This window comes from Opisthocomus hoazin, chromosome 5 (assembly GCF_030867145.1).
Source record: "Opisthocomus hoazin isolate bOpiHoa1 chromosome 5, bOpiHoa1.hap1, whole genome shotgun sequence".
In the NCBI taxonomy this organism is placed as follows: domain Eukaryota; kingdom Metazoa; phylum Chordata; class Aves; order Opisthocomiformes; family Opisthocomidae; genus Opisthocomus; species Opisthocomus hoazin.
Genome location: NC_134418.1, coordinates 21797021 through 21815167, shown reverse-complemented (window position 1 = coordinate 21815167; position 18147 = coordinate 21797021). Strand labels below are relative to the sequence as shown.

Genomic DNA, 18147 nt, shown 5'->3' with positions numbered 1-18147 from the left:
CTACAAATAAAACAAAACCAGTCTTCTACTTTCAAAACACTAATTAGATTTCTGATACTTAACGGAAGTAAATTGGTAAGTTTCCACTTTCATTTCTCTCCCAAAAGGTGTTAGCAACCTGTACGTTGGCATTTTAGCTATTCCCAAATATTTTAAAAAAAACCAAACAAAATCATAGAAACACTAACTTTGTAAGCTTTTTACATTGCTTATTGCTCTTTAATCAAAAAGATTAACAAATTAAAATCTAGGTGTCATCCAACTGATCTGATCATTATTGTTTTCTTATGGACCTATCACCTACAATGATAAATGTGTGTGAATCTTCAAAATCAAATGCTCACACACACCTCAGTGATTTTAGAAAATATGTTAATTCTCTAACTGTGTATTTATTACTATTTCATAACTATCACTATTAATCAGTATTTCTCTAGGAAAAGGATTCATATGTCTTTACTGAAGAGTTGTATTCCAGAAAAGGATTTGAAAGAGGATCTACTGGTTTTGGCTGGGATAGAGTTAATTTTCTTCATAGCAGCTGGTATGGTGCTGTGTTTTGGATTTGTGATCAAAACAGTGTTGGTAACACGCCAATGTTTTAGCTATTGCTGAAAAGTGTGTACAGAGCAAGGTCTTTTCTGTTTTTCATGATGTCCCACCAGCGAGCAGGCTGGGGCTGCAGAGGAAGCTGGGAGGGGACACAGCTGGGACAGGTGACACCAACTGAGCAAAGGGATACTCCAAGGCCGTATGACATCAGGCTCTGAATAAAAAAGTTGGGAGAAAGAAGGAGGAAGGATGTTCAGAGTTAGGATGTCTGTCTGCCCAAGTAACTGTTACGCGTGATCCGCCCTGCATTCCTGGAGATGGCCGATCACCTTCCCGTCGATGGGCCTTAGTGAAGGAATTCCTGTTTTGCTTTGCTGGCATGCGTAGCTTTTGCTTTACCTATTAAACCATCTTTATCTGTCTTTATCATAAGTTCTCGCACTTTTGCCCTTCTGATTCTCTCCCCCATTCCGCTGGGGTTGTGAGTGAGCAGCTGAGCTGCCCACCACGGTTAACCCACCCCAGAGGACACAGATGCGTAATGCTCTTTGAAATAAGGCTATGAAATTTTGAAGCGAGTCAAGATAGGACTTCTCCTACTCATTCTTAAACTATTAGAAAAACAGTTCTTTTCACATAGAGCTAAAAATATTGTTTACTGTAAGTATTGTAGACACTTTTGTAAAATAATAACCAATGAAACTGGTTTAAACAAACACACACATAGATACACCTCTGTGGTTTTCACATTAGTAAACTGATAACTGATGATTTTCAGGCAGTAAATTGTGGCATTACATTTCACACCAGAGAAGAAAAATTGTTAAATACAATCTTTTTCCCTAAATGCTAAAGACTGAAACCCGGGACAGCAAGGTAAGACTTACCGGAATAAGCAACAATATGATTGAAAAAATAACACAATTCGCTGAAGACCTTGTAAAAGAATACTGCAATATATTTCTAGGCACGGCTGAGTTAAATACAATTTTATCCCTACCTCAGATATTTGGATTAGATCATGTTGCTGAAGCATTTTCTTTTACATTTTTAGGTGGATCTTTTTTATTGATTTCAAATGGCATATATTGGCGAAAAAATAAAATCAATGAAGCAAAAATATTAATTTTCCTGACACAAAAAAATCCTCATTTAATTTTCTATTGTCCAGTTTCTCTTATTTTCCTTCAATATGCCTTAAGCGCCTTAAGCTCCTTAGCTCTATACTTTTCATCTTCCTTTCGCATTTCTAAGTACTAAATATATCTCTTCTTTCTGCAGATCTCGCTATCTCTCTGACCTGTTGTCTTCCATTGCGAAACTGCCTGCTGTGTCTCTTCAAAGCAGTATTTTAGTAACCCTAAGTGAAATGACCTATAGCTACACTGTTTCGTCTTCCCAACAAAATCAAATTCTCCTCCTTGACGTATTTCACATTGTCTCTATTCTACAATATTCACCCACATGCCACTATATCCTACTTCTATCACGCTTGGAGAATTACTTGAGCCTTTTTTGCATTTATGTAAAATGTCACATATATAACATTATTATTAACTTTGACACAGTTAGAAATCTGTATATTCCCTAAGGTATAAAACCTAGAAATTGCACAACACCATTATACAGAGTAAATCTCAAACAGTCTAATCAAAGATCTGATACGAACAATAACATTGATAACAACTAACCTGTGCTTTCCTCATATAAGCTAACGGTTCTTTCATATGCTCAGGTGGTGCTGCAGGATGACAGGGCGAAGGAAACCTTAAAGAAAGTATAGCGTATTTTAAATGTTCGGAGTTTTATTTTGCTTAATTAATCCTGTTTTTGTAAACCTAAATATAACTTCTTTCATCACAGCACTAGTAAAACCACCATGTATGTTGATCAAAGCTAAGAATAAGCATTGTTTTAGTATTAGTTCTTCCTCATCCTTTCCTATGGACACAAACAATATAAAGATATGTAAGTATTAATAACATTTCAGCATGAGTTCTTTTTATATTAAAAATAATACTTCCTCATCATTTCACATATTTGTAAAATAAAATAAAATAATTCTATGAACAAATCAGGTATTTTGGATGGGTATTCTCTTCACATCATGTCATCTTTATGACTCCCTGGAAATTTTACTATCCAGGATATTATGTTTTTTCAAGAGACAATATATTTTTTGGAGGATTTCCTTTTAAAAATCAATAGTGAACATGTACATGTCCAAAGAGATCAGAACTTTGTGGCGTTGACCTAAGCAAAGTTGAATATCGGTTCATAAACTGCATTATGCCAGAATAAAAACCTGGAACAAAACTAAAAAAAAAACACAAACTACTAATTTGTTTTCCAGTAGTGCAGATTATTTTCAGTGAGTTATTGGCAAACATTTCATCCAGCTTAATTTTAGCTGTCTCAAATGTCTTTCAGGAAACAAAATTTACACAAAGCTTCTCTTATAGTTAGGCTGAATTTTCAGTTGTTAAATGTACTCAATCAGTTCCTATCATATGATTTTGGGAAACCTTCCCCAATTTTCTTCCCATTTTTAACTGGTAAGGTCATTCTTGTACTTGCCACTAATTTGTTCTGGACAACTCTGTGCCTATGTATAAAATGTAATCAATACTAACAAATTTCAGCAGTGCTGTTCCTTGGCTTTTCCACAATGCTTATGAAATCATGGTATTCTTAGTTAATTTCAATTTTCCAGGACTAATCTCATTATTGTTTGCAGCTTATTTCCTTGATCTCAAGGACAGCATAAGCATCAGTCCAAAAGACAGGTAAACATTTTTCCCTTGAAAGATATCATGAAGATGAATCCTTACTAACAGATGCATTTACAAGTATTTTGCTGAATCAACTCCCTCGTACCACTAAGACACATTGTTGAAAACTGGTAACTCTAATAAGCTTATTTAAATTAGCACACATTTGCATAAACATTTCTAATTATATAGTTGCATTTACGGTTTCATCTGTTATGAAATTCATCTTTCCACCTCGTCAGAATGTAAAGGCAACCTACATTTCCCAGAAGTATAATCCAAAGTCTGTTGAACAACAGTAAAAGGGAATTTCACAAAATTCATTGTGTTTATAACCATATTGCAAGCATGATGAGCACTGATCTGGTAAGTTAGAGATCCACTATCTCAAAGATTTATTTTTTTTTTAGTAATTAATAGAACAAATACACGCAATGCTGTCACCAACATCTGAAAATAATTAAAATTCATTTGTAGCAACTACTTCAGCTACACAAGAATTATATTATGACTGTTGGTAACTCGGGAAGTAGAAGAGCAAAGACATTACTAAAGTAACTAAAAAAACACAGTGATATTTGTTTCACTCATTCTTTAAAATGTACTCGAGTCCACTATTTTCACTAGGATGAAAAAGAAATAATGGCACTATAAAAAAAGAAAAGAAGCAGGCACCCTTGGTATGACAGATCTTGCAGATAATAGTAACACATCATACACCCATATATACAAATGAATCAAAAGTAAATCATGGGAGTAGAACTTATTAAATAAAAATAATAAACTCACACATTGAGTTCACTATAAACAGCATTCTGAAGCTTCTTTTCCCAACCTGTTAAAACAAAAAAATATCCAGAAGGCAACTTTAGGAATTAATACTAACGGAACATGAATCAGAGGCTGCTTTGCAGTCACTAGAGGTTTCTGTCCTGTCTCAGTTCATGTCTGCCTACCAGACAGACAGAAAGAGATGAAGAAACCTTAACCTAATTAAGACAGGAAAAACCGTAAGTTGAGATCTGTATTAAGGTTGCATATCCTTTATTTCCATCTACTGCCCAAATAACTACAACACAGTTTTGGTTAAAAAATTATATGCTATTTTTCCAAAGCCATCATATTGTTAAAACATCTATAAATATTAATAGACCAATGTTCGTAATTATTATAAATCTTACACCACTTACCATCAAATCTTCACATTCTAGTTACACAGCCTGCAACTTCCAATGGAAACTGGAAATTTGACTAAGGGTAAAATTTTCAAGAGTACCTCCATGAATGCTAATTTCCATTTTCAGAAGTGACTCCACTCTTGTATCATTCAGAACTTTCAAAAAAAATTACCAGTATCTTCTAAAATGGTAAAATCACCTCTTTGCACAGTATGTTTTTCAAAATGCTGCTGGAACCCAAGAACTTTTTTCCCTTTTAATTTTCTCTATCTCGTTTAATAATCTGGAATCACTGAATGTCTGGTTTTGGCTACTGTCAGCGACAAGATACCAAGCTGCACAACTACTACTTTTATCATGTATGTCATATATATTCTTACATAGATCTATACTATTCACAAATGTATCAATGAAGTATTACAAACCTGACGTCTTCAGAAAATCCTTAATATCTTCTTTTAATGATTCCAGTTTAATATCTGGATTGTGTAGGCTAACCTAATATGAAAAATAAATTAATAAATAAATAAGCATCAAGCAAGCACTAAAAAGACAGCAAACTGCATATTTTAAGTTATAAAATAAGAAACATACATACTTAAAGTCACACACAAAGCAAAATGCTTCCTACTAATCTGACAATGGTAACTGCAGTAAAAAAAAAAAAATCAGCCAACTTTTTTCTCACTTGATGTCTTTGCTTTTACATCAGTGCTAAAAGCTGTATTGTGGGCAAGCAGAGAGAGAAAGAGAGAGGGAGTATGCAGTGACATATATGCTTAATATCCTGGGCAAGTACCCCACAAAGCACAAATGCTAGACTCTACACATTAAAAGATGGGTCATAAGGTACACAAACAAATAACTAGAAGCCACTCATTGTATTCTACATGAAAGAATCAAACTAAAAATGTTCCATAACTTCTTATTTAACCTCCCACGGTTCACCTCTTTCAGACAAGAAATGCCATCCTCAAATCCCAAATGAAAACTTTGGACCAAACATTCTCCACTGCAGCTGTGATTACGGGGTATATACAGTCTCTTGTAACGAAATGCACTGGACACAGACAATTAGGCACCAACCAGCTTTACAACTGTATCAGGACACTACCACGCAGAGGTTGCTGCAGATTTTTCAGCAACAGCAGGAGCAGCTGCTACAGCATCTCCTTCTTCTTCTATAGCTAGACCAAGAGGAGAACACAAATAGACCACAAAGGTCCAAAAGGACAACAATCAGAAGCTCAGAAGTCACTCCACAGAAACTCCTAACACATATTTTCCTAAACATGGGGTGTGGCAATAGCTGATTAACACCAGACATAGCAACCCTGGCTGCTAACTCGAAAATAGCACCAGGAGATCTGCGTGCAACTTACTCCACTGCCACAACAGCTCAAGGCATATGTTAGAAGCATATAGCCACATCATCTACCTATAAACACGAGGCATCTCTTACCCACACCTACTCAGCAATATGCTGTAGGTGTATCAGCTGCTGATTCTACTGCAGTAAGCTATGCTGCTATTAAAAATAAACTTTCACAGGCCTGTGGAGTCTGCCAGCCCTAACAGCATTGTTGACAGTACGGCATGCTTTAGGCCCATCACACACAACTAAAACTCCACAATCCCACCATTTGCCTCACAGTTTGTACGAGGGTATTTGCTGTGTTGCATAGCTTGCTGGAAGAGTTGGTCTAGATGAATTCACGACACAGAATTTTAAGAAAATCTTTCAATTTACCCTAGTTGAAAGGGGGAATGGCCAGTAACTCAGAGACTGATAGCATCAGCATTTCTGCTCTTATTTTAAGTCACCTTGCCATTACAGGTAAGCAAGGCTTTTACATTTGGTTTATTGACTGCAAAAGCAGAGACTGTAAGCATGCTTTCTGAGAAAGAAAGATAATTAAAAACACAAGCCATAAGCTGCACAGCTCTCATGTCAAATGACGAATACAAACTCCATTCAGCACAATGGTAAAAGCTGGCAAGGGATCATCACTTAAGGCAGGAAAACAAAGAAAGGTTTTCATAGGAGTTGTTGGGCAGCTCACAAAATGCCCTTTTTAAGCAACAGCTTTATGAAGGATTCCTTCTGAACCTACTTTGATGGAAAGTCCTATGTCCGTTTTGGACTTACACATGTCAGGCTGAGTTCCATTTTTTTCTGCTACAAGGCAGTGGTTTTATACCACTGCTGTATGAATTTTAAATAAAGTAATATGCGTCAAACTGGGCAGATTGTGCCTTGCTGTTCCTCAGAAGATTTTGTGCACACTTTTGAAAATGTTCACTTTGTCTTCTGGGTTAACTATACCCAATTTTAATCCCAAGGTCCATGGGGTGTTTACCTGTGGGGCCTGATACACATGCTTCAAAATATTTTTTAGATGTGCAAAAAACCCCTCACAAATACAACTCATTGACAGATGATAAATCACAACAACAAAGCTTTACAGTCTACTAAAAAGCGGGTTCATCATCTTAACATTGTAAACAGTGCAAGAGGTGACAAAAGTGCAATCAGGAGAATAGTATTTTACTTGTCTGGTGTTCACACGTGTAAAATTTTTGAGCTTTTGGCTCATTAAGGAAGGTCTGACACTTATACTGATGACCCTTTTTTTTTTTTGTAGTTTCCTGGGAATTGAAACAGCATATTGCATGAGAGGGGATAAAGCAGTTCAGTCCACACAGACAACTTCCCATCTTCCCTGCCAGGCCACAAGATACAATAGAGGACTTTCTTGCAAACTGCTGTTCCCAACAGAGCCTGTTCGCCAGCTGCAGAACAAAAAGCCAGTGACTCTTTTGTATGCAGCAAGGAGGCAGTCAAAAAGGAAGCAGGACAGAACTTTGGGGAAAACTTTCTCCCAAGGATTACGTTGGTGCATCAATCTCCATCAGTTACCTTCACCTCTTCATGCCCATTTATTCAGTCAAGTTCTAGTTGACCATTCCTAGCCCTGCTGCAGCTGCAGCAAATATTCCTATGCTAATATTTAATTTATCAAAATTTTTATTTTTAGCCTGTTTCCTGTGCCCTTTTCCTTCTCTTGATTGCAAAACACCCTACTGAGACAAATTTTCCTATAAGAAACATGAAAATCCTCCCCCTCCAAATTATCAGGGCATTTCTGTCCCCAACTCTTGCCATTTCAGGACACTGTTGTCAAAGCCTCCTCCCATTTCCAATTTTCCTTTTGTTTACTTCTGGATTATGCTCAATACATTCCTACATCACTTCGCAGAGCTACAGAGCCACAGAAACTGTTACTGTTAAGGACTCATTGCATACTGGATTGGCATTCAGTTTTCAAATCAGAAATTAGATACCCGAAAGGTGAGAACCTGGCAGACGGTCCAGCTAGCGGCTGCAGCCAGTTCTAACACAGAAGAATACACCCTAGCTCTGTGTAACACCGCCAAAGAAGAAAATACTTCAGTAGGAGAAAGGACTCCCTTCAGAATTGCTTTGCCACAACTTAACAGGATGGTACTCCTTCAGAATTTACATGGGTGTTCATGGGCACTAAATTGAGGAGTCAAGGAGACCCAGCAGACCTGATGTTCCAAAGTTACTAGACTGGGTCTCCCACGTACTTTTATCTTCCCTTTGGACTAACTGGTCTAACCTTCCTCTGTATTGCACTATGTTGCAAAAAAACTTAGGTATTTTGGTAGGGTTTGTTTGTTATAAACTGCTTGATACAATGTACTGCCTAAGTAGCATTTGCATTTTCATCCCCTATGTTTTTCTGGTAGAACGAAAAACACGTTGACAAAATTTTTTTTATATAAAAAGCATTACTACAATTTACACTGATAAAAATGTCTGGCTAAGGTTTATTGGGAGAAAAAAAACCACCTTGATAAAATTTGTAATGATGAACTGAAATAATTTCCTGCATGATCAAAATGCAGCATATGCCCCAGTAGAACTACAGGTTCTTCAATTTCAATACAAACATCTTGACAAACAAGTATCTTCCTTTAAAAAAAAAACTGGTACTATCAGGAGGCTATCACAAGCAGGGTAAAGGAGAGTGAGCAATATTAGGCAACAACCTGTTAAGGCAAAGAGTGACAGCCAGACCAGGGAAGAAACCATGCTATTCAGAGGTTCAGCTAGGCCAAGACAGAGTCCTGAAAGAAGACAGGAAGGAATGCAGCATATTCAGCAGGCATTAACAACTGATTTTTAATAAAAGTTAATGCCTACCTGTTTCTCTTCCAGTATAACTGGCATGGTGCATATTCTTACGGGTAGGGCACCAGGGTTCAAGAGTTGAGTGTCCACCTTCATCTACAGCCTTGGTCAGCTTCTTGCAAACCAAGAAGCAACCAGCTGTTGGACACTCATTCATAAAACAAGCTATCATTACAGCCTCTGTTGGCACCCTCTTGTCCTTCAGCTGTACAGAAGAGAAAGGACAGTGTTGGGGACTTTCAAAATTTTGCCAAACCTTCCAAAAGGGGGGCTAAGATACCACTAGCAATCCTTTCTCTTTATGTTCTGTGCACATCTTCTTTGCCTTTGATTTTTGTAAGGTATCCTGCTGAGATCTGGGCAGTCACCATCATAAAAGATCCTCTAAATGGATTACACTTTCTGTACTTGGATGCCAAGACGGAAGAAAATCCAGACACTCAGCACTGACCTGGCTGAAAGCAAGCAAAAGGATAGCACAGAGCTAGTTGGGAAAAGTTGCTGGGTGCAGCAAATTGACTTGCAGAGCAAGTGAATACAAAGAGACAAATCTATCTGCAAATCAACATCTAAATTTGGAAATGGCATTCAGTCATCATGACTGGAGCAGCATTTCATGCAAGAGGACAGACCAGCCATCAACACACAGTACTCAGAGTATTACAGGAGAATAGCTAGAGGACCAGTAACACACTACAAAGAGGAGGCTTGACAGAACAAAGTGTTCCAGCATAACTCCTGTGTTCAACTATTTCTTTTCTCAGCAAGAATAAACACCGCAGAGAAGTGATCCAACTACACTGAAATGTGGAACTGCATCAGGTGAACACACATTCTTATCCTGCTGCAAACAATTCTGCAAATAACTTTACACAATACAAATATTTTTACAGGCTATCCATCATTTCTCTCCAAAACCTTTTTCTTTTAGATAAGTACGTACATTTTCAGAGCATTTACTACTGCTCATTATGATTTTGCACAAGCGCACAATATTTTTAGCTTTTATTGATATCATTTCCCAAATTGCAATAAAGCACACTACCCCAAATATAGTCCAGCTTTAGCAGAAGTAAATTCAACGAAAACTAACAAATAATCCCCTTTTCAGTGACTGGAAAAGAAGAAACATAACCCCCATTTTTGAAAAGGGAAAAAAGGAAGACTTGGGGAACTACAGGCCAGTCAGTCTTGCCTCTCTGCTCGGCAAGATCATGGAGCAGATCCTCCTGGAAACTATGCTAAGGCACATGGAAAATGATGTAACTGGCAACAGCCAACACGGCCTCACTAACGGCAAATCGTGCCTGACAAATTTGGTGGCCTTCTACGCCGGGGTTACTGCATTAGCGGATAATGGAAGAGCAATGTCGTCGTCTGCCAGGACATGAGCAAAGCATTTGACATTGTCCCACATGACCTACTTGTCTCTAAATTGGAGAGACATGGATTTGATGGATGAACCACTTGGTGCATAAGGGATTGGCTGGACAGTCACACTGAAAAAATTGTGGTCAATGGCTTAATGTCCAAGTAGAGACCAGTGACGACTGGCGTTCCTCAGGGATCGGTATTGGGACCGGTGCTTTTTAACATCTTTGATGGCAACATGGACAGTGTGATTGAGCACACCCTCAGCAAATTTGATGATGACACCAAGCTGCATGGTGCAGTTGACACGCTGGAAGGAAGGGATACCGTCCAGAGGGACCTGGACAGGCTTGAGAGGTGGGCCCATGTGAACATCATGAAGCTCCACAAGGTCAAGTGCAAGGCTCTGCACATCAATCAGGGCAATCCCAAGCACAAATACAGGCTGGGCAGAGAGTGGATTAAGAGCAGCCCTGAGGAGCAGGACTTGGGGGTGCCAGTTGATGGGAAACTGAACATGGCCCGGCACCATGCGCTCACAGCTGGGCTGCATCAAAAGCAGCGTGGCCAGCAGGTTGAGGGAGGTGATTCTGCCCCTCTGCTCTACTCTGGTGAGACCCTGCCTGGAGTCCTGCATCCAGCTCTGGAGCCCTCAGCACAGGAAAGACATGGACCTGCTGGAGTGGGTCCAGAGGAGGCCACAAAAATGGTCCCAAAAAAAGTTTTGCCTTTTTTTCCTCTCATTCTCCTCCCCATCCCACCGAGGAGGGGAAAGGAGTGAGAGAGTAACTGCATGGTTCTTTATTGCAAATTGAGGCAAAACCGCAACAACTTTCTTATACAAGTAAAAATAACCTAGCAGTTGAGGCAGAGAGCTTCAGTTATCTCAAAGAGAAATAAAGAGCTTCAAATGTTATGTTCTCCTACAAGATATGCAGGATACATTTTTAATATACTTTTGATGTTTTAATAAATTTTCTGGGTTGTATTTGAATATAAAATTAGTGCTGCAAATAAAATATACACACGCATGGTAAAACATAATATACATTACAAAACCCACAAATGTCTGCAAATCAAACTTGCATTGCTTCTGAGCTCCATAATCTGTTCAACATACACATAACTGCATTCAATTTAAAATTCACTGTACTGCAAATGTTACTGCTGAACCATTCAAATCAAAGTACAAGCTCTGTCAGGAGGGGATAGTAAGCCCTTTGTTAAATGCAATGCACGAAAACGAATCTTTAATTATCTATGATAACTCATGAGCCTACATTTATTTGCTAAGTTTTATCTAATAAATGCTACATTTCACACAAAAATTCTCCTTCTTAATTTGATCTTTTACTTAAGTAGGGATCAGTATCAGTTTTGGTTTTTAGCTGTTGGAGAAAAATGTCATGAAAACAATATCCTCCGATATCTTGCAAACCATTCACTCTGCATAAATTATTCTAAGATGTTTACCTGCACTCCTTTTAGCAGCACACAGTCCGGCAATATCCCAGCCACAACGTTCCTGCTGCTCCCAAAGCAAGCAGGTCCTCTCCTCTGCCCCATTTGAAGTCTCATGAAGACCTTTACCTCTCACTTTGATTAATATTTTCTTTAAACCTTTCTCATACTAGTCACAGGTCTGTTCTGATGATGACATATCCTAGCATATGTCCTCTTCACACCTTGTTTGTACCTTCAGGTACCTCCTAAAAATCTTTTCTCACTCCCAAACTTAATACTCACTTGTCAGAGTGGGGTGGGATGGGGTGTCAGGGCTGATTCTTAGACTCTAGTTACAACTTTTGGCCTACTTTGACAGCCATTACCCTGTTTTCCTACAAGTTCTCCTTCAAGTTGTCCCACTAGAGACATACCTACAAAAAACAGATCTGAGAACACCAACACAAAAAATGCCCAGAGGGATTCCTTGTATTGTGAGTCTTGTTCAATTTAAAGCATAATTTAGAACATTTAACTTTGATTTTATTTTCACCTTCTGTTTTAGAAAAGTTCTTTAGAACAAACTACTGAGACTTTTGTTTGGTGCGTTTTTTTTGTTTTTTAACTTTACTTGTTATTTGCCCCTAGCCACTAGAGGTTCCACGCAACTCAGACTGACTTTTATTAGAGGTCTGGAGAGGACAAAAATGAAGACTGATTAATAAAGCCGGCCTTCCTTCAAAACATGATGAAAAACAAGTTTCTGAACTGTCTTCAAATGAAAATGTGTTAAAAAGGTAGCACTTTTTTCATGTCTCTGAATTGTTCCATTGTTATTGTTAGTTCCCTTAAAAAGATTTTTCCCTAAACCAAAATTTTAGCAATATTTCACAAAAAAATTGTTTTCAAACTGTGTTTTGTGATTGAAGAGGTCCGTGACTCAGTTTTTCTAACCACTCTAATTTTTACCTTAAACACATTTACATTTCAGAAAGGAAAGAGAAAAAATTAAGACAAAAGCAAACACATTTGGTTACAAGCTCACACACAGTGAAAGATGTGCCTGGGAAACAGAGATCAGATTTCTCCTCGGATGCCCCAGTAATCCCAGCAGCAATTCTACCTGTTGAAAACCTATTACCTAATATTTTGGCTCTTTGTAACCGTTGCTCTTTCCTTTCAAACACACTACAAAATACGCTCAGAAGAAATTCCAAAGCAAATGACAGGCACATTTATACTCTTTCCTGCATTAATCTCCTTAACTGCAGGCACATTACCAATATACCAAAACTCAACCTACAAAATTAACCTAACATTTATTTCCCAAATCGTCACTAACAAGCGTATGACCCTACCTCTACTTCAGTCCTCAGGACAAAAATGTGATTATCTTGGTATCCCCAGAGCTAGAGCTGTGACAGCAAATCATTTCGTGCCCACGCCAAACTTATTTCAAATAGATTGTGTATCACAGTCCTTGACACTAGCTCAGGTTGTTAGTCACAGCCAAACATTGCGCCAGTTCAAACATTATGAACATCAGTTCATAACCACAGGGCTACTCTATCATCTCTCACAAATAATGTCAGGATATTGTGTTTTTCCCAAAATCCTATTAACTTGTGAAAGAAGCTGTTCATTTTGAGCTCCCCTTCCTAGACATTAAAAGAAGAGATGAATTTACAAAACAGAGTTTTTGTTAATAATTAACATACTGTTTGTGAGACTACATGACCTCTCAAAGATGTCCGGCAATATTACAACGGACCTTCAGATCCATTCTGACTTTCATGTTTTCAGAGATGGTAAATATTTTTGAGGAAGAAGTATCAGCAAAGTCGGTTTCTACACTGACAGACAAACAGCTATGTTTATAAAGGTAAAATAAAACTGTAGTATCAATATCCAAAACAATAAGTAAGTTTTATTCTGATGCATTGCCTCAACAGAATTCTCAAAATACAGTATGCTTCCCCCAAAATACCATAAAAATCATATAAAAAGGGACAACCTATTGATGAATATTGCAACCAGTGCACACTAAGCATTGGCCAGAAACTGCCTGTTACCCAGCGGACAAAAACCCCACCGCACCCTACCAACAAACTGGAGTTCAGGTATGATGCACAGCAACAGCAAAGATTTCATGTTTGATAACGCAAATTCAGAAATACCCCATGTAGTGGGAGGGAAATCAAGCATTAATTTAATACAGAGAGCAGCAAAATTCAGAAACCTTCAGAATTCTGTACAGCTGCTAAGGGATGGACAAGGAAAAGGAACTCGCGGATAAGGCCTGTGCAACTGCATAGTATAGCAATAATATGACTATACCATCATTATAAATAAAACAAGTCTATAGTGTAAATGAAAGAACATAAATGCATGCAAGGTGCATAAAAAAAATGCAAGATCAAAGAGAACATAAAGATTACTGACAAACAGGGCGTACACTGGGCCCTATTAATTTCAACTACAACCTCCAAAAGATGACTCTCTACATTGAGAAATCGTCTAGCTGATGTTTCTAAAAACTTTCCAGTCTTTCAGACCACTACACTGAATTACAGCTATGATTTAATCTTCTATTACAAACTCTTACAACACCTACTCTAAGAATCAACCTCAGTATTTGTCGCCATTTATTTTCTTTCTCTTTAGCACTTGATATGAGCAGAATAATCCTCTGACCTATGTATACTTAAGGTTTTTTTCTTATCCAAGAAATTCGTAAAACAGCGCTCTGCAAAGCTGTCATGACAGGCTTGGCTGTGGTCATTACGCTCTGCTTTATTTATTTTTTAGGTTACCTTTATGTTTTAATTATGCAGAGTTTCTACTTGTACTGAGAAAACTGATATGCTGTAGAGTCAGGGAGGGATTTAGGCATTTAACTGCCCTTTCAGGCATCAAACACCACCGTGGCAGAGCACTGCTAAGGTCCTCAGGGCGTCCACCTGTACAAAGTAGCCATCCACCAGCAGCATTTAAACACCCCGCCAGCTCCTGATGACACCAAGCTTCCTCGTGTTTCAAAAGCAACATGCAAAGTATCAAATGACTGTGAAATCAGGCCTCACGGGAGTCAGAGACAAATGAACGGATGCAGGGGTGAGTACATATAGGTTCTGTTACAATCAGTAACAGAGCTGCTAAAAGAGAGTCCTGTTCTGAAATCCCATCACTGCCTTATATTGAGGACAAGGTCTTGAATTTGACTCTCCACACCTCATGTCAGGCTACCTATTTGGGATGCTGAATTCCCCAAGACTTAACAGAACCCAATGTCTACACTCTCTTATAATTCCAGCCCCCTTCAAGTCATGCACATTTGCTTACTCACATATTGAGAGAGCAGTCAGCCAACAGGAGCAAAGCAGACATACATTTAAAAAAAAAGCATTTATAGACCAAACCAGCAAACTGAAAAACAAACCAAAACCACAGAAAAGGCACGCAGTGATGTCACTTGCTCTGGAAAGCTTTAGGGACATTCAGGGAAGAAAATCATGTTTCATCTAAAAACCCAGCAAAACTAAGGCAGACAATGAGATAACAGACATTCTACCCCAAAAAAAATCTACACAATTTTAAGCACTGCTTGCAAAAAAACCCAAATAAGACCCAAGGTTTTATAAAACCCAACCCAAAGTATTTCAATAACGTAAAACAATCGTTATAGCACCACTACCATGTTAATATGGTCACGAAAATTGGAAATTAAGTTCAGCTGAAATATGCAAAGCTGGTTTCAAGCACTGGCAAGTTACCAAACATGAGCAAGCAACTGTTTTCCCAGTTACGAAAAAAATGTACTTTTATGTGCGTTTTTCATTTATTTTCACTTCCTTCCACCAAACTCGGGGCAGGGGGGGCCGGTTTAAAGCTTTCCAAATTAGAGATTAAAAGACAAAGCGATTCATTTTAGGAACTATTTGAAGCAGTGAGATTTCAAGAGGATAGTCTTCATCTTCACTGCGAAATCCTTCAGTCCCAAGGGGAGAAACTACAAACACAGCTGCTCTCCGGCTCCGCCGAGCGAGGGGAGGGTAGGAAGGAGGCCCCAGACCGCCGGCTGAGGCCGCACGGGCCGGGCCGGGCCGGGGGCCGCGAACAAAGCGCCGGGGGAGGAGGAGCGGGAAAGGGAGGCGGGCCCGGGGGGCACAGCGCCAGGTCGGAGCTCACCCGGGCCTGTCGCTCCAGCTGGGAGTGGAGGCTGGAGCCCTTCAGCCGCTGCACGATCCGCGCTATGGTGAGGGAGAGCCCGCTGTCCGGCTCCAGCATCGCGGCGCGAGGGCCCTGCCGGCCGGCGGGCTGCTCCGCCGGACCGCTTTCGCCGCGGCACCCCGCCTCGTTCAGCGGCGTTACCAGGCAACCGCGGGAGCGGGGGCGCTCCTCTGCGGCCGCGTCCGGGTGGAAAGCGGCGCCTCGCAGAACAGTTCCCCACCGCCCGTCGTGACCGGAGCGGGGCAGCGGCCGCTCGGTTGCCCGGTGCGGGACATACCCCCGCCGCATCACCGCCGGTCAGCTCGGAAGGCCCCGCGCTGTACCCAGGGCCAGCGAGACCACTCCGGCGGAGCCTGCAGCTGCCACCTCTCCCCAGGCACCTGGCAGGCCTCCACCAGCCCGAGGGCCTGAGGCTAGGTAGCGGTTGCCTGCAGCTCTGGTAAAAACCTCAGGCGCTGGTTCTATTTCCTAAATAAACATTTACAATCTATCATTGCCGGAATGAGAGTCAGAAATAAGCATTAGGGAAAGCCTGCAGGCGGGTCTTGGGCTTTGGCCACCCCACCTGGGACCCGGCACCAGGCCTGTAACTGACTGAGCATTCTCAGTCTGTCTCACTGATGAGTTAAATAATATCCTACGTCATCGTTACTCACGGCTTAATTAACCTGCCTGGCCTTGCCTTGGGAAGGACTAAGCGTTCTCTTACAGCCAGCGACTGCACCTCACCTGAGCTGCTGCCGTCAACAGCTGCAAGGCGGCATCTTCTCAAATGGCTTCTCAGCTGGAGCTGACAGCAAAACGGCTTCAAACCCATTTCAGCACTGTCAGAAAGATTAGCTTAAAAACACCTTGAGCTGCAGTTTAAGTGGCTTTGCACTAGTAGGATGTAGCTGGATTCATGTTGTTCAAGCTTGAGAGACAGTTTAAAAAGCTGCTTTTTGGGGCCTGAGGTGTCACATCCAGATGGCGTGAACAGCCGGTTCAGCCCCAAGGCTCCCTGCTGAGTCCTTCCTGAGTGATCCTAGCTGACCTGTCCTCAGGTGAAGTTTTATTGTGCTCTTGAATATTTTACCCCTGTCTGTTCAGCACCGTGAGCCAGCACAGCCCTCGTTTAAGCAGAGCAGCTGTGTGGCACTATGTACATCTAGCTGGGTGATATAAATGCAAAGAACTTTAATCCGCTTAGTCCTTTTGGGAAAATCTGTTCCTAGGTGCATCTGTAACAGGACCATGTAATTAAGTTCTCACTTAATTTACTAAGCTGAAATACCAAATTTGAAAATCCCAGAATAATTGATAAATAAGCTAAGAGAGTTCAGGGAGGTAACATGGAGAAGCTGATCATAGACCTCCAAAGCCAAGCATTGATAGCCATTTTCAGCTCTGAGGATGGCCATACCTCTGTAAAGCAAAGAATGGTTCAAGATTCTGAAATCTCAGGTTATAACTTTTTCACTGCTGTGAGCTCTGCAGAGGAGTGACACAGATGTGAGGAAATGAAGAGAGATGTCATCAGTTACCTTACTAGAAAAAACAACTAGATATAATAGTTATAAAAATGCACCTGAACTCATCTCTGCAACCTCTTTTGACTCATCTGTGAGCATTTCTGGATAACACGAGTTTAAAGAAGAATAGTAATGGGTGATCAGAGACAAAAGTTCTTTAACCAGAGTTCTTTAACCAAGAACCAAATCCTTCAACCAACTTTCCTCTACAGAGAAAGCTGAAAAAGTTGCTCATGCTAAACCAAAATACTGAGGACAGCCCATTTCTCAATTCAGGGAGAGCACAGGGAAACCAAATGCCCAGTTGTCTACCAGTGCCTTGAATATCCATTCTGACTGACACCAAGTTTTCTGTCAGTTCTGCACTTACATGCGTGTATGAAGTTAGGGGCAACAGTAAGCACATTTTTTTTTCTCTGTGTAGTGGGAGTTAATAAAATATTTGCCTACATTCCCAACTGAACAAACATACAAAGTGTAATATCTTTGTGTGCTAGTTCATAATAAAATGCTGCAAAGAGTTCACATAGAGGCAGTATACCTCTCCTTGTTTTGTTGTTGTTGTTGTTGAGGAGGATCATTTGTTTGTGTAGGAACTCCACCTGCTAAGACAGGTACATGCAGAAAACCAGCGCATGCCAATAAGCTCCGCAGCTCAATGCCTCTAGGTCCAGAGTTTTCCATTGCAGCTGCAACTGTGAGAGGAAGCCCTACCCCCTTGCCCAGCGCAGTCCTCAGCAGCCTTTTCTTTTCCAGTTTTTGGGAGAAGCTGTGGACTGTCACAGGGACAGCAATCTTACATTGTGTTTGGTGAGTGTGTTATTTATCAGGACTGCTTGGTGTGTGGGGACTCAGAGGTTGGGTGCATTCCT

At 40.1% G+C, this 18147-nt stretch overlaps 1 protein-coding gene across 3 annotated transcripts in view; it reads right to left on the bottom strand.

The window, feature by feature from the left end:
• TBC1D19 (TBC1 domain family member 19) overlaps nucleotides 1-15900 on the bottom strand; it is a 61284-nt gene extending 45384 nt beyond the window's left edge. For all 3 annotated transcript variants that reach the window (XM_075420666.1, XM_075420668.1, XM_075420667.1), the window contains exons 1-4: nucleotides 15723-15900; nucleotides 4927-4999; nucleotides 4113-4158; nucleotides 2244-2319 (exon numbers count right to left, since the gene is read on the bottom strand). In XM_075420666.1, the coding sequence (XP_075276781.1) occupies nucleotides 2244-2319; nucleotides 4113-4158; nucleotides 4927-4999; nucleotides 15723-15821 (294 nt within the window). In that variant the 5' untranslated portion in view covers nucleotides 15822-15900. The remainder of the gene's footprint in view (nucleotides 1-2243; nucleotides 2320-4112; nucleotides 4159-4926; nucleotides 5000-15722) is intronic.
• Nucleotides 15901-18147: the final 2247 nt, after the last annotated feature.